General features: G+C 31.8%; 1 protein-coding gene across 1 annotated transcript in view; it reads right to left on the bottom strand.

Moving 5' to 3' along the window:
* Positions 1-3,769: 3,769 nt before the first annotated feature.
* The window catches only part of LOC106686707 (homeobox protein Nkx-6.2), a 101,593-nt gene continuing 91,170 nt past the window's right edge, over positions 3,770-14,192 (bottom strand). Inside the window, exon 3 of the mRNA XM_014430146.2 lies at positions 3,770-4,382. Within this exon, the coding sequence (XP_014285632.1) occupies positions 4,212-4,382 (171 nt within the window). The 3' untranslated portion in view covers positions 3,770-4,211. The remainder of the gene's footprint in view (positions 4,383-14,192) is intronic.

Here is a 14,192-nt window from a genome sequence, read left to right as displayed (position 1 = left end):
TTATAGTCTATAAAGTAGCTTTAATTTGAGTGCTAATAGACATCTGTACGTCAATTGGTTTTTGAGATATAGAATTTTCAAAATAAATTCACTGACTACTGATCTTTTTGAACATTTTTTTATGAAATAATTCTTTTTAAAAAGCTATATCTCGAATAATAATGAACTTAAATAGCTCTATTAGGGTTTCTGGTGCTGTCGGTAGGTTTAAAGATATAGTCCTTAACATCCCATTCGTTGCAGATTTGGCCCAAAACAGATATGCGTCTTTTCATTCCAAACTACTTACCCATTAATTCTTAATCTCTCATCCTTAATAATCCCTGCTAATCCTCCGAGGTGTCTGAAAAGAAGGTGGCTTCGGGACCTTCTAATTTAAATTAATGCTTGAAGTACTACCAATGGGTGGTTCCTTCCCAAGATTTTCAAGTGCATATGAAACATACAACATATTTACTTATTGTATTTATTATTGTACAGTTGTAAATCACATTAAATAAATAAATAGTGCTTGGAATAAATTTTTTTTTTTTAATGTTTTGAAACTGTCTCTATTTTTTCCCCTACCTATACTTGGCAGACTCATCAATTTTGACTCGTAATTATACTTAGTTTTCATTAAAGTAATTAAAAATTGTGCTGAAATGACTGCCTTCTTTATCCTCTTGGTCTTTTGTACTGGGTGAATCATTTCTAGCCTGGTCTACCTGCTCAGCGACGCATCGATGATTCATTTTCGCTCCCTTCAATTCAAAATTATAAAATTATAAAATTAAAATTCGCATGTTTCTTTTAGTCAACCCTTCATAACTTATAATTACCATATATTTTGTATTTAGTACTTCTCTCTTGTTCGACAAACCAATAAATTCATCTTTGTTCAGTTTCTAATCCTTTAACCAAATTAGTGTCCACTCATTAACCCTACTAATATTCTAAAGTAAAGTAACATCTGGCAGTGTCCTTTCTGGATTCAATTTTATGTCATAATTAGGTATGTGTCAATCGGATTTAGTGACTTTTCAAAAGAAAGATTAATTTTTTTTCTGAATTCGATTATGTTTAATATTTTTGCTTCACATAGGGATTTTATTTTTGTTGGTGTATATAGAGTTGTTCAAATCATTATTTTACAATCACAATTAAGGTTTAAAATAACTCAAGATCCGTTACTTAGGACTAAATCTGAACAAACGATTGACATGGAATCCTCACACAAGACTGAAAAGACAGGAAACTGCACGTTGATTCCGACTATTACAACATTTACTAGACAAACGGTCCAAACTTCCAATCCATTACAAAAGACTGATGATCTACATGACTGTTAATAACATGACATAAGGCCTATCTGGACATACGGATTGAGCTATGGGGCTCCACTAAACCATCTAATTCCTCTCGAATCCAATCCTTACAGTCCAAAATCCTTCGTAAAATCCTTAATGCTCCTTACTTTGTCACAAATCAAATCATCCACAGGACCTCAATGTCGGATTTGGCCAGAACCAGATACCAATCTTTCCATAATAAGCTTCCTAACCACCCAAACCGACTCGTTTCTAACCTGGCTTCTCCTTCACTACCTAATAATCTTCCTAGGCGTCTGAAAAGAAGATGGGCTCGAGATCTTCTCCTTTAGAAATGTTTTTGGAGTTCTATCAATGGGTAGATTCTCCACATGTTTGTATCATGTCATAATATCACTTAAAGCAAATTTATTTGATGTGTATATATGTATATACAGCAAATAACAATAAATAAATTATTAAAAAAAAAAAAAATAAAATAACTCAAAACGTACTATGCCATATGACAATCCTCTTATTTCAGTTATTTCACCCCAATTTTAAATTACTCTAATGAAAAATATATTTAGTTAATAGTCAAAACTGATGACTACCAACCATAGTTGGCAGGAATAATAGATGGCGCTTGATTCAAAAAATACAAAAAATTTTTCCAGTCGGAATTCTATATCTTCAAAACTATCTATAATACTCAAAAGCTGATTTTGCCTAAAAAAAAAAAAAAAAAAGGATAAGTCCTAACAGAGCTGTCTGTATACGTTCAATAATTCTCAAGGTACAGTTTTTCAAAATGCAACATTTTTTTCAATTAACAAAAATCAATATTTTGTGAATGATTTAGGCAAATACCATGGAAACTACTACTCCCAACGAACGACGTACAGATGTCGATTAACTCTCAATCGAGGATTAGTAACATGTGTAGGAGTAGCACTTTCTAGGATATTCAACAAAAAGAAAATCGCAAATTGTTAATTTCTTGTTCGGAAAAACACTTTTGGTTTATGATAAACTATTTCTCAGGGACTATAAGACGTACAGATTACCACCCAAATTAAAGCTAGTTTAATGATCTAAGTAGCTTTAAACATTCATCTTAATAGGAGAAGAAATTCCCACTATATTTACAACAATAAATGCACAAAATATTAATTTTTCGTAATTTAGTAAAACAAAAATGTTACTTTTTGAAAAACTTTATCTCCAGAGCTATTGAATGTAAAGAGCTCTATTATAGAGCTCATATTTTAGAAAATTTACTCTACTTTAAATGATTTGGTATCATTTTTTTTATTAATGTAGTTATTTTTAAGGACATAGAATGAAAAATGTGAGAAACTCTTAGGTTTTTCTCGGATGGAATAAACTTCAGTGCGCCTGTATCTTAAATACTTGAATATTTACTTTTTAATCACGCTCGGCCGCCAGACTTTACCTCAATTAAGAGTAACCGGAGTACTCCCGAACCAATAGGGTTGACTCACGGCTACTAGAACAGAATAAATAATTAACTGTTACAGCTGGAATTCGAACACGGGTACGGCCGTCGTGTGGCCTTAGATCTACAGTGTCTCTGTAGAGCCAATTGAATAAATATATATAATAATGCTGCTAATTAGTTAATGTTACATTGGAAGGTGCCAAAGTACTCCCCCAAAAAAATAATACTTTTATTTCTATCAAATCTAAAAAAAAAAATCTTTGAATTCGGACAATTATCTGCAAATATACCTTGCACTGGAACCGGTTTTCATTTGGTACAACTATTTTCAATAATGAATCTTTGTAATCCACCATGAAATGAAAAATTTAATTCCCCTCAAACTTTTGCGTTTGACGGTCCAAGATAAATAACTAATACTTTTACTAGATCTAAGTAAGTCACACAGACCACCCACGATGGTCCTCGAAACTCGACATTACCACCTGTCTGTTATTAATTTTTCTTTAGAATTGATTATAATGATTTCGAAACATTTACAATTTTTTTTTTTATTAACTCTTATAATGAATTATTAATTTTAGTAAGAAATATTTGTCGTTTTTTTTCTCTTCCAGTCATTCATAACAGTAAAATAATATTATATTGCTTAGTTTACCCGCTTTAAAATGCATAAAAATGTCATAATTTATTTTTCAGATGAATGAATTATACATAATTTTATATTATTAGATAAGATATAATTAAATAAGTGCATAATTTTCGTTGGTGTATCTCTTTTCTTCATTTTTTCTCTATAAAATTATGAATTACTTTGTCAAAATATAAGTTATTTATGTAATATGAAATATATTGTAGAAATATTTAATGAATGTATGTTTCATAAGAAGATCGAACCAATAATAATTAAAATTTATAATAATAAGGGAAGGAAAAAAGGATAAAATATAAAACATGACTTATTGGCAATAATATATTACAAATATGTTGACTAAGCTTACAGTCCACACAATAACAGAAGAAGCCGTGGCAACACTTATATTGCTATCTCCTTAACAACTAGTTATAACTCATATATAATTTATGTATACACGATTATATAATAATTTAAATTATGTACATAAAAAACAAATTATCTTTGGTACTTTCAACACATCATGTACAATCGCCTCTATTAAAAATCTACAAATAACAAAATAATTGTTAATAATCCTTATTTCGGAAATTAACATAGTTATTTAGATCTATTTTTATTTGTCAGAGGTACATATATAGTATATACAATATCCTGTTAGACTATTGGAGCCCGTTGGAGGATGTCCTATTTCATGGAAATAATGCAACATAAAACTCCATAATACATAAATGTACAGTGTAATGTATTCCTTTTTTTTTTATTTAAATATAATACAAGTATATATTTATATATTTATAAGACAGAGTGGGGTTGGTAGCGCCGGCTAGATGGGTTGGCCACAGTGGGCGGCAAGTTCCTGCCTCAGTCGCTTCGCCGCGTTGTTTCTCGCTTCCTCTTCGTCGCTCTCTTCAGCTTCTTCCTGTTTCCGCTTCGCCGTCGCCATCTCTGCTGCGTGCTTCTTCCGCCACTTCGTCCGTCTGTTTTGGAACCACACCTGCGTAAAAAACAAAAAAAAATGTTATTAAAAACATTCTTATCAAATTATGTAAACAAGAAATAAAATGAGAAAAGAATTTCGGGCTAAAGCCAGAAACACTCTGATAATGAGTGAAGGATCTTTATAATTTATTTTACTATAGATTTCGTGGCCAATACCATTTCGTAAAAACATATACAATTAAATTACTTTTTTATTTTAATTCATGTATTGATATTTACAATTGTATTAAAAATATAAACAAGAAAATTTGATGTTAGCTATATAATGGCATGATACAAATATGTCGAGAATCTACCCATTGATTGAACTCCAAAAACATTTCTAGAGAAGATTTCGAGGCCATCTTCTTTTCAGATGCCAAGGAAGATTATCAGGTAGTGAAGTAGAAGTCAGGTTAAAACGAGTGGGTTTGGCTTGTTGGAAGTTTATCGAAGGATGGATTTATGGAAGGATTGGTATCTGGTTCTGACCAAAAGCGGCGACACTAATTACAATATTTAAAAACAAAAATGTTACTAATTCATGACAAAAGGCCAACACTTCATGACAAAACGTTAAACGTTGAATTTCTGTCAGAGATCATTATATTCCATGCTACACAGGCGTTCTAAATTATCTTATACAGTTATTTATTAAAAGATAATGGACTTTAAACTATAATGAACTCTAATTTTTAAAATAACCGACCTATGCATTTCGACTATAACAAACTACATTTGTATGACTTACAAACGATTCTGTAATAAATTATATTTTGTAATTTGTACATAGCGACATAAGACCTTTCTACTCGGTGAAGATTGAAGAGGAGTTGGATAAGTGACCTCATAGTCTAATCGTGTATAGTTTACTTGAACGTAAAGAGGATGAGTGCTGTATTCCATATACCTGCCCATGCTATGTTTATATAATTCATCGCATTTGCTCATTGTAATTATTTTAAAGGTCAAAATAAAATTTTTCAGATAAAAAAAATAATAAATTTGAGAAGAGTGGGTAGCTCAGTGATAAGGCACTGTCCTATTAACTCCAAGATTCGAATCCACCTGTGCTAGATAATTATTTTCTGTTTCACTTTAGCCCTAAGTCTACCCTGTGGGTTCGGGAGCTCTCCGGGGTCTACACAGTCTCATGAAGTGAGTATCCATAATTAGGTAAAAATCTGGCGGTCGAATGCGATTCAGACCAAATTACCTATTTGCCCTAGTTAGTCTAGCAACAGTACGTCCTTTTGAAGTACCGCAGCCCTGACCCTTCAAAAGTTGCAGTGATACAGATTTAATTTTTAAGACAAAAAAATAATAATAATGGTGATAAAAAATTTAATAAGAAAATTATGCGAACAAGTGAAAAATATTTGGAAAAAAAAATTTAAATATATATGTATAAATATAATGACGCATTAAAGGTAGGTAAACAACAAGATTTCAAGCTAAAGAAGAATTTAAAAAAAAATATCGAACCATTTCATAGACAGTAAATATGAAAACATGAAGGAAGAAATAAAAATACGGGGGCGATGAAAGATGGCTCTGTCGAACATTTCTATCAAGAGCGGGTAGAACATTGCTGAAGCCAAAGAGGTCGGGGAAAGGGCGCCAAAAAAATAAGCCGGGGCTTGTACCACCTCCTCCCTCGGGCCCTGTAAAAGGGCGAGAAGAGTTGCCGCCCTAATAGGGGCGCGCCGGGGGTCCTCAAATGGTTTTTAATTATGACGAACCGTTGTTTTAATTAATTGAAGTAGGGAGGGGGATGGAGACTATGATAGATTTTAATTAGTCGGACCGAGAAAAAAAGAGGAGTGTACACTACAATGTTGTTATCCTTCCCGGACGCCCCATCCTCTTAGTGTTAGTATTTATACTGTTGCAATTAGTGTTAGTATTAATACCGTTACAATTTACATATAAAGGCAGAATTTCTCCTCTTAATTTAAATAATATTTCGAATGAGAGGAGTCGAATGAGTTAGGGCTACCTTGGGCCGTTTATTTCCAGTTGAATTCGTTATGTTCCCTTCATTATGTTGCCCAATTTATTCTTATCATATTCAATTCGTACTAGGTCAGATTCGGAATAAATTTCCTGATTAGCATAACTGTAATTCCATTGTATTTGATTATGAAAAAAAAGATGGTTTAACCAGAGGTTTTCATTTCTCCAGGTATTTTATTAAAAAATATATTACGTAAAAAAAAATATTTTATCAGCATTAAGTTTGGATTATACATATGTTGGGGCCACAGCCTGGTTGTCCTATTGACGCTTAATTGGATATAGAATATTACAAGATAAAACTAATCAAAATAAAAAATTAATAAATTACATTGTAGGAAAACAGTCCGGGTGGCGGTCAATAAAGGTATCTAGTAAAATAAAACTATTTATTGTCAAAAAACGGTTCACCCCACCTTGCAGGGCTTCGTCCGGACTCTCAGATGGAAAGACTCCAACTTGGAAATCTCTATTTCAATCCGACAGCCCTGACGAAGCAATGCAAAGTGGGGCGAAACGTTGGTAATAAATAATTTTCTTTTTACTATTTTGATACCTTTATTGACCGCCACCCGGACTATCTTCCTACAATCTATGTACCTTATATGGTCAACTATCTTCTTTCAAAATTAATAAATTACAATGGTAGATTTAAGTGGTCATTAAAAGTTACAATTGGTTTTAATTAATATTGGCCCTAGCTAATTACTTTAACAATGTGGGTTATAGAAACAGAAAGATATGTATGAAGAAAAGAAGATATCTATGCATCATACTTACAGGAATGAAAATGTACGGATTGGCTGAGATAAAATTTAGGTAGGTGAATTGATAGAGGTTAAATAGTTAGACAGCTGATAGGTGAATACATTTTTTTTTTTTACTTTATTTAGTTTATTCACAGCTGTAAAAGTATTTTTACAGCCAGCGAATGAGATGTAGAGAGAGAAGAAAAAATAAATAAATAAATTAAAAAAAAAAAATGTCATGAAGGCATGAAGATTAAGGTCATCCAATGATGCCTCTTCATTAAAATTGAATTATTTTTTTTTATTTATAAAAAACAGTTTACAATATAAGGTCACGAGGCCATCTTCTCTTCGGAGGATTGCCAGGAATGGAAGAGGAAGCAAGGTTAGAAACTAGTGGGTTTGGGTGGTTAGGGAGTTTATTATGGAAGGAATAATATCGGGTTCGGGCTAGATCGGTTACATAAAGAACATTTAGGTCTTTATGGATGGTTTTATTAGTAACAAAATAAGGAGCATTGAGGATTTTACGAAGGATTTTGGATTGTAAAGATTTGATACGAGAGGAATTCGAAGGTTTAGTGGAGCCCCAAAGCTCAACTCCGTATGTCCAGATGGGCCTTATTATTGTCATGTAGATCAGTCTTTTGTAATAAAATTGAAATTTAAAAATCAATTTAAGAGGTCCCTATTCCAGCTCCTTCGTAAACGTCGTCCCGTATCTGGTATGTCTAGTGTTGATAGTCCTTGCATCAGAGGATTAGTGTGTCTTGGGAGTGCGTCGTGAAACCGTTTATATAATGATTTAATGGTTGTTTGTACGTAGGAGTTCGTAAGTCTTTGTGTAAGTTGTTGTTACTGATGTAGGGGGGGGGGCGCTACTGATCAGTCTTAGTAATTTTGATTGAAACTGTTGCAGTTTCAGTAAGTTAGTTTTTTTGGCATATCCGTAAATTTGTGCACCGTAAGTCCAAATTGGTCTGAGAAGGTAAGTATAAATCTTTAGTTTTTCTGAAAGTGGTAATTTTGATCGTTTATTTAAAAGATAAAATGATAATTTAAGTCAGAAATTTAGTTTTTGCTTTGTTATTATGTGGGGGATCCATGTAAGTCGTTTATCCAATGTCAATCCAAGGTATTTTACTGTGTCTGTCCGGGTTAAATTTCGCTTGTTTAGAAAAACAAGAGAACATAGACCACGACGGAGAGTAAAAGTTATTTGAATTGATTTCTCAATGTTTAGGTGAATAAATAAAAAAAAAAAAAAAAAAATACAAACTAGATACGTTAAACAGATGCTGTTACCTATAATCCAAAGAGGTTACCGGTGCAATAGGTAGGAATCACCTCTACTACCAATAACTAACTTAATAGATTTTTATACTATTGAAACACATTTGCAGAAGTTTAATGGTGCATGATTTAAAGTGGTGAGAAGTAAAATTAATGGGGAAAATAAAGTTAATTAAGGAGAGGAAAGTGAGTTTTGAATTCATAAAATTGTACATAAATGATAAAAAAAAGTAAGAAATGTTCTGAAAGGGGGAGAGCACCTGTGTTCCACATCAGTTCCAAACACCTAATAGAAACTTTCAGTCCAAAAAAATATATTTATTAGAGTCAACATTCTTGTGATTTTTTTTTTGGGGGGGGGCAATTTATTTTTTAATATTTAACATTAATCAAAATAAGTTTTGAACCACACTAAAACTCACATTTTATACACAGGTGTACGTCAGAATGAAACATATAATCCTAACGTACGCGGTCCTACGAAATAACCAAGATGACATGGAAAGACTCGTAAAGACTAACAGAAGAAGAAACCGGCTTACAGGTAAATGAAGGTAATACAAAATATATATGTCGCCTTACAATCATATACCGACGGTATTGTCTGCGTGCATGAAAAGTCATTTCGGAAAGTAGACAATTTCAAATTCATCGACTGAGATAGAGCAGCGTATAACAGAGCCTTCTCTATCTCTGTCAACAATACTGAAATCCCGAAAAGTACTAAAGGTGTACAATACCGTGATAAAAAAAAGCTCTGCGAGTCCTGGGATCTAACAGGTACAGTGTCCGATATCTGGGATCAGAGCAGAGACTAGTCAGTCACTATCTCGTGATATGAAGGCAAGGAGGTTAAGATATATGGCTCGAAGCAATCCATCAGGGTCCTGTTTCATAAAAAAGTACAAACTAATACTATTAGTCTTGTAGATTTATCATAATTCAATTACACTGGCTTGTACAATAGTAACTTTTACTTTAGTATTTTTTAATTCCTGTAATATCTCTAATAGTCATCCCTATCATGAAAAAACTAAGTATTAGTATTATTACCACACTAGTTTCTACACTTGTACTATGAGCTAATACTATTAGCTTTCATTATGAAACAGGGCCCAGGTCACCAAGGATGCCTCTACACAATAAATGAAACTATTGTTGGCAAGTGACCACGAAAAATATATTTCCTTAGCGTGATTAATGAAAGGCTCTCCTTATTTTAAATAGGCCATTAGATGTTTTTAACAACTGTGGAGAAGCTATAATGTATCAAAATAAATTAGTGGTAGGCAAAAATGAAAGTACGCCTGATGATGGATCGATGGTCCCGAAACGTTGTCACTTATAATGGATTATAAGTAAAGAAATTTAAACATGGAAGATTTTTTCACTACACATTTATAAATAAACTTATAAATCTTCCAGTAATGTATCTAATTGCGATAAATGTAAATAACGTAAAAAAAAATTTTTTTTTTCTGACCTAGCAACAATAAACAACAATTAAATATATACAAATGAAAGAAATGTATAGACATATAACGGCTAACGAATCATCTTGTTTTGCCAGTGTGGCATTATAAGATAGGCTGCTAGGTTCGCTAAAGGCGGTGTCATCGATGATGGCATGTTTCCCTTGAGCTTACTAGGAATAGGGAGGGGCTATTTCGGCTGTAAAAAAAAAAAAAAAAAAAAAAATCTTTCACGATAGCCTTACTCTTATCTCAGAAGAGGAGATCATAACACGAAAAAAGGTAATCCTTCCCCGCCAGAACCGTCCAGCTAGGACCCCCAGAGAGCGACGGTTCTATTTCACTTACAATATTAGCTTAAAACGGGAAGGGGAGACTTTAACATGGTTAAATCAAGCAATATTTAATAAGCGCTTGAAATAGAAAAACTTAGTAGTCATTATTAATTAAAATAACAGATTTTTAATTCATCATTCTGGTTCATATATATATATAAGCTATTTACTACACTGACTAACTCTATTTGTATGAGGCTAATTATTACTATTGGCCAAATTTAAAGTGCGTTAAATCGGAAAAAATCACTCTATGAGAGATCCTTTCATTGAAATTATCTCATTCCAGAGCTCTGTACCCTGAAGAACTGAGGGATTAAATACTCAGCATCACAAGCAAAATGAGCTCCAATCGTCATAGCTAAGACCTTGCAAGGTTCATTTCGGAATTATCAAAACTCATTATAAAATTAGGAACGGGTCAATCGAGTATTGAACAACATGTACTATAATAATATAAAATATGATTTCTATGTAATACCAATAAATAAATGAAAGGAGAAGAAGGTATGACGGAAGGAAGGACGATGGGCGTAGACTGTGATATCGAGTAGATGCCATAGTATCCTTAGCAACCCTCCCTCCACCCCCTCCGGTGTCAGCGCCCACTTTGTCCGCCAATCTTAATCTTATATATACAATATACATACATATATAATATTATTACAAATATATATTAGCTTAAAAAACATAACGATATTAAAATTAATATATTAATGTATAGATATTTAATCTATTGGTTTTTTTTTTACGAAAAAAAATTAAATAACGCATACCGAACCAGATATCATTCCTTCCATTATAAACTCCCTAAGCACCAAAAGCCACTAGTTTCTAACCATGTTTCCTCTTCCATTCGTGACAATCCTCCGAGGCGCCTTAAAAGAAGATGGCCTCGAGACCTTCTAATGTAAAAACGTTATTAAAGTGCTACTAATAAATAGTTCGCTACACGCCTGTATCACTCCATTATAACTGATATCAAATTTACTGAATGTATTATTATGTACAGTTGTAAATTATAATATATTAAAAAAATAAATAAATAATGAATACATATCCTTTTTTTACATATAATTAGAACCGAGTTTGTGTAACTGTCTTGAAGTAGACGTGTTAAAATTGAATTATTTTTATTTTAGAGATATTTTTGTTTTCATTCATTTATTTATTTTGTATGAGATCATACATCATTATTACCTATTTCCCACAACTGTGTGGCAGATTGTAATATCTATCAATAAATAAAAGTATTTAATAAAAAAAAATTATTTTATTTACTTTGTGTTCATATTATTTTTCCAATATTTAATTAGTATTACTGTTATTTTTCATAACTTATTTTTACAGCTGTTTATTATTATTATTATAATATATTACTCTGTAAACTATAACTGAATTTTGAAAGAACTGTCATACTATATACAAGGGGTGACCAATAAGTCGATCGCGAGGCCAAGTTGTGTTGATCGTCGGTCGCTCGCGATGTTTGGGGGGGGGGGAGAGTGGTTACCATGGACTTTGGAGCGATTGTAGAAGACATAAAGTTCTAGCAATAGTTTCAGACATATTTTATTTGGTATTTTAAATAATAATTGTTGTTGTTTTCTACACAGGTAAAGATAAACAGTATATCTATATTTTGTGCGATGTGTATTCTGCGAGCTATTGATGGATTAGCAAAATCTAAGTATTATTCTTTTATGATACATTTTCCTGGCCAAAAAACAAACCCAAAAGTGAAATATCGAAATCAAATTATCAGCCATTTTTATAACAACTTTTTCATATTTACGAATAAATAGTACAACTTAAACATTGTAGTTGATAAAAAAAATCAAATTTCATTTTAAGTTAGCAAAAATACATAGTATGCATTTCACACTCCTTCTTCCTCTTCGACTATGTATATGACAATAAGTCGATCGCGACACGCTTATAAGATAAAAAAATACAAAAATGTTGACCACCTCTGCTATACACACAGGACAAAGTAATGTGAGAAAAATAATTAATAATACCAAACAGCGATAAAAATATGTAAAGCAAAATAATAATACTAATTAAATAATGGGAAAAAAATATAAACACAAGATAAAAAAAATAGTTCTATTAATTCATTCATTTCAGATTAATTCTGAAGTTGTATGAATGGGTGGAATTTGAATTGGTTATTTATTGTTATTTGAAATGTTAAAGACAAGGGCCACCATCAGCGGATTCCGGGTACGGTGAAAAATAATATTAATATATCAATTAAAGAATTATGAAAACCTACTACCATAATATAATAATTAGAGTTTACTTTATTACAAAACATTATTATCATTTTTTTACAAAATCACTCAGTAAATTGTTATTACTTAATTATAGTCTTCATAATTACAGTTAGAGCTTCAACTATTTTTTTATTTATGTAGAATTAATAGTTGACCGTGCATATATATGAATGAAGATAAAATGGATGGGGGTGCGGTCAGAGAAGAACAAAAATAAATAAAACTTATTTATTTGTCCCAACGTTTCGGACAGAATTTCAGGCCTTCATCAGTGCAACAAGTGCAGGTCTCAAGCGCTTATTCCAAGTTATTTATTTTTATATACAATTATTTACATTTTCCTTGCCTAATTTTTTCTGGAAGATTGAATAATCTAGTATCTAGCCAAAATTAATTATTCTTTTTTAACTTAGACTCGACAGATGACCCTTTCACTTTAATCTATAAACAACATTACTATTTATAACAGAAAATAACGCTCAATTTTATCATAATGTGAAAGAAAAAAAATATTTTTTTGTAACTTCTGGAACAGTCACCATTTTTTATTCCTCTTACCATGGTTGGTAGAGTTATCAATTATGACTGCATATAGTTTTAATTAAAATAATTGAAAATTGGTATAAGGTAACTTATTTTTTTTATTTTTAAGGAAATCATTAACTCAAGATATATTATGCGCATAGAGCTCTGTTATAGAGTTCATATTTTAGGAAATGTACTCTACTTTAATTTATGTGCTATGATGTTTTTAGTGATGTAGATAGTTGTAAGGATATCTCCGAATGAAAAATGAGCAAACTTTTTTTTTTTTTATTATATAATAAACTTCAACAAAGGGCTTGCACCTTAAATACTTCAATATATACTTTTTAATGACATTTGCTGTATCCCTTTTCTTTACTTTAAAAGCTCAAAAAACAGTTTTTATTCCTCCTTGTCCTTGTTCACATAATCATCAATTTAGACTCTTAACTCTATCTAATTTTCAATAAAGTAATCGAAAATTGGATTGAAGTAACTTATTTTTTCTCCTCTTGGGCTTTTGGAGTTTCCTATCTCTCCTGCGGAAGAACCGGAATTATGTCTGATCTAACGGTGGGTCTGATCACGTCTTTATTTTAAGAGGGATCCTGGAATAACATAATGAAAAAAAGGGATAACCTGGACAAGATGAGGAGAAGCGTAGTAAAGCAGAGAGAGGATTAGACTACGTGAGGCTCGTAATAATACAAAGGATTAAGGGACTACTTGCACGTATCCTGGCTAAGTTATTAACAGAGGCCTTAATCCCGGAGTGGCTGTCATTAATTATAAGCACAAACTCCTTCCACTAATGCTACCATATTAGGGATTATTCCCCACTATAGAGCTTTATTTCTAATAATTACTGATGTTATTCCTTATAGTCGTTTATTCCTCTTAGCCGGCAATTTAGCCTTAAAGTTACGGGGCTTTGCATCGAACGAAATTAAATTATACAATAGATATAAGCACACTCGCAGATAAATAACTAGGTTAAATGGGTAAAGGAATTTTCCAGTGCAAATATCTATTTTAACTAAGTATTGGCATAACCGTGAATTAGGGATAATTAATGAAAATTAAAAAAAAAAATTTAAAATGCCCTATTGGAATATTTATTATTTAAGTAAGAATGGATGAGATAATAAAGCTCTTTA

Source organism: Halyomorpha halys, unplaced genomic scaffold (genome assembly GCF_000696795.3).
Source record: "Halyomorpha halys isolate HHAL.00 unplaced genomic scaffold, Hhal_1.1 Scaffold863.1, whole genome shotgun sequence".
Classification (NCBI taxonomy): Eukaryota; Metazoa; Arthropoda; class Insecta; order Hemiptera; family Pentatomidae; genus Halyomorpha; species Halyomorpha halys.
This window is presented reverse-complemented; position numbering and strand designations above follow the sequence as displayed.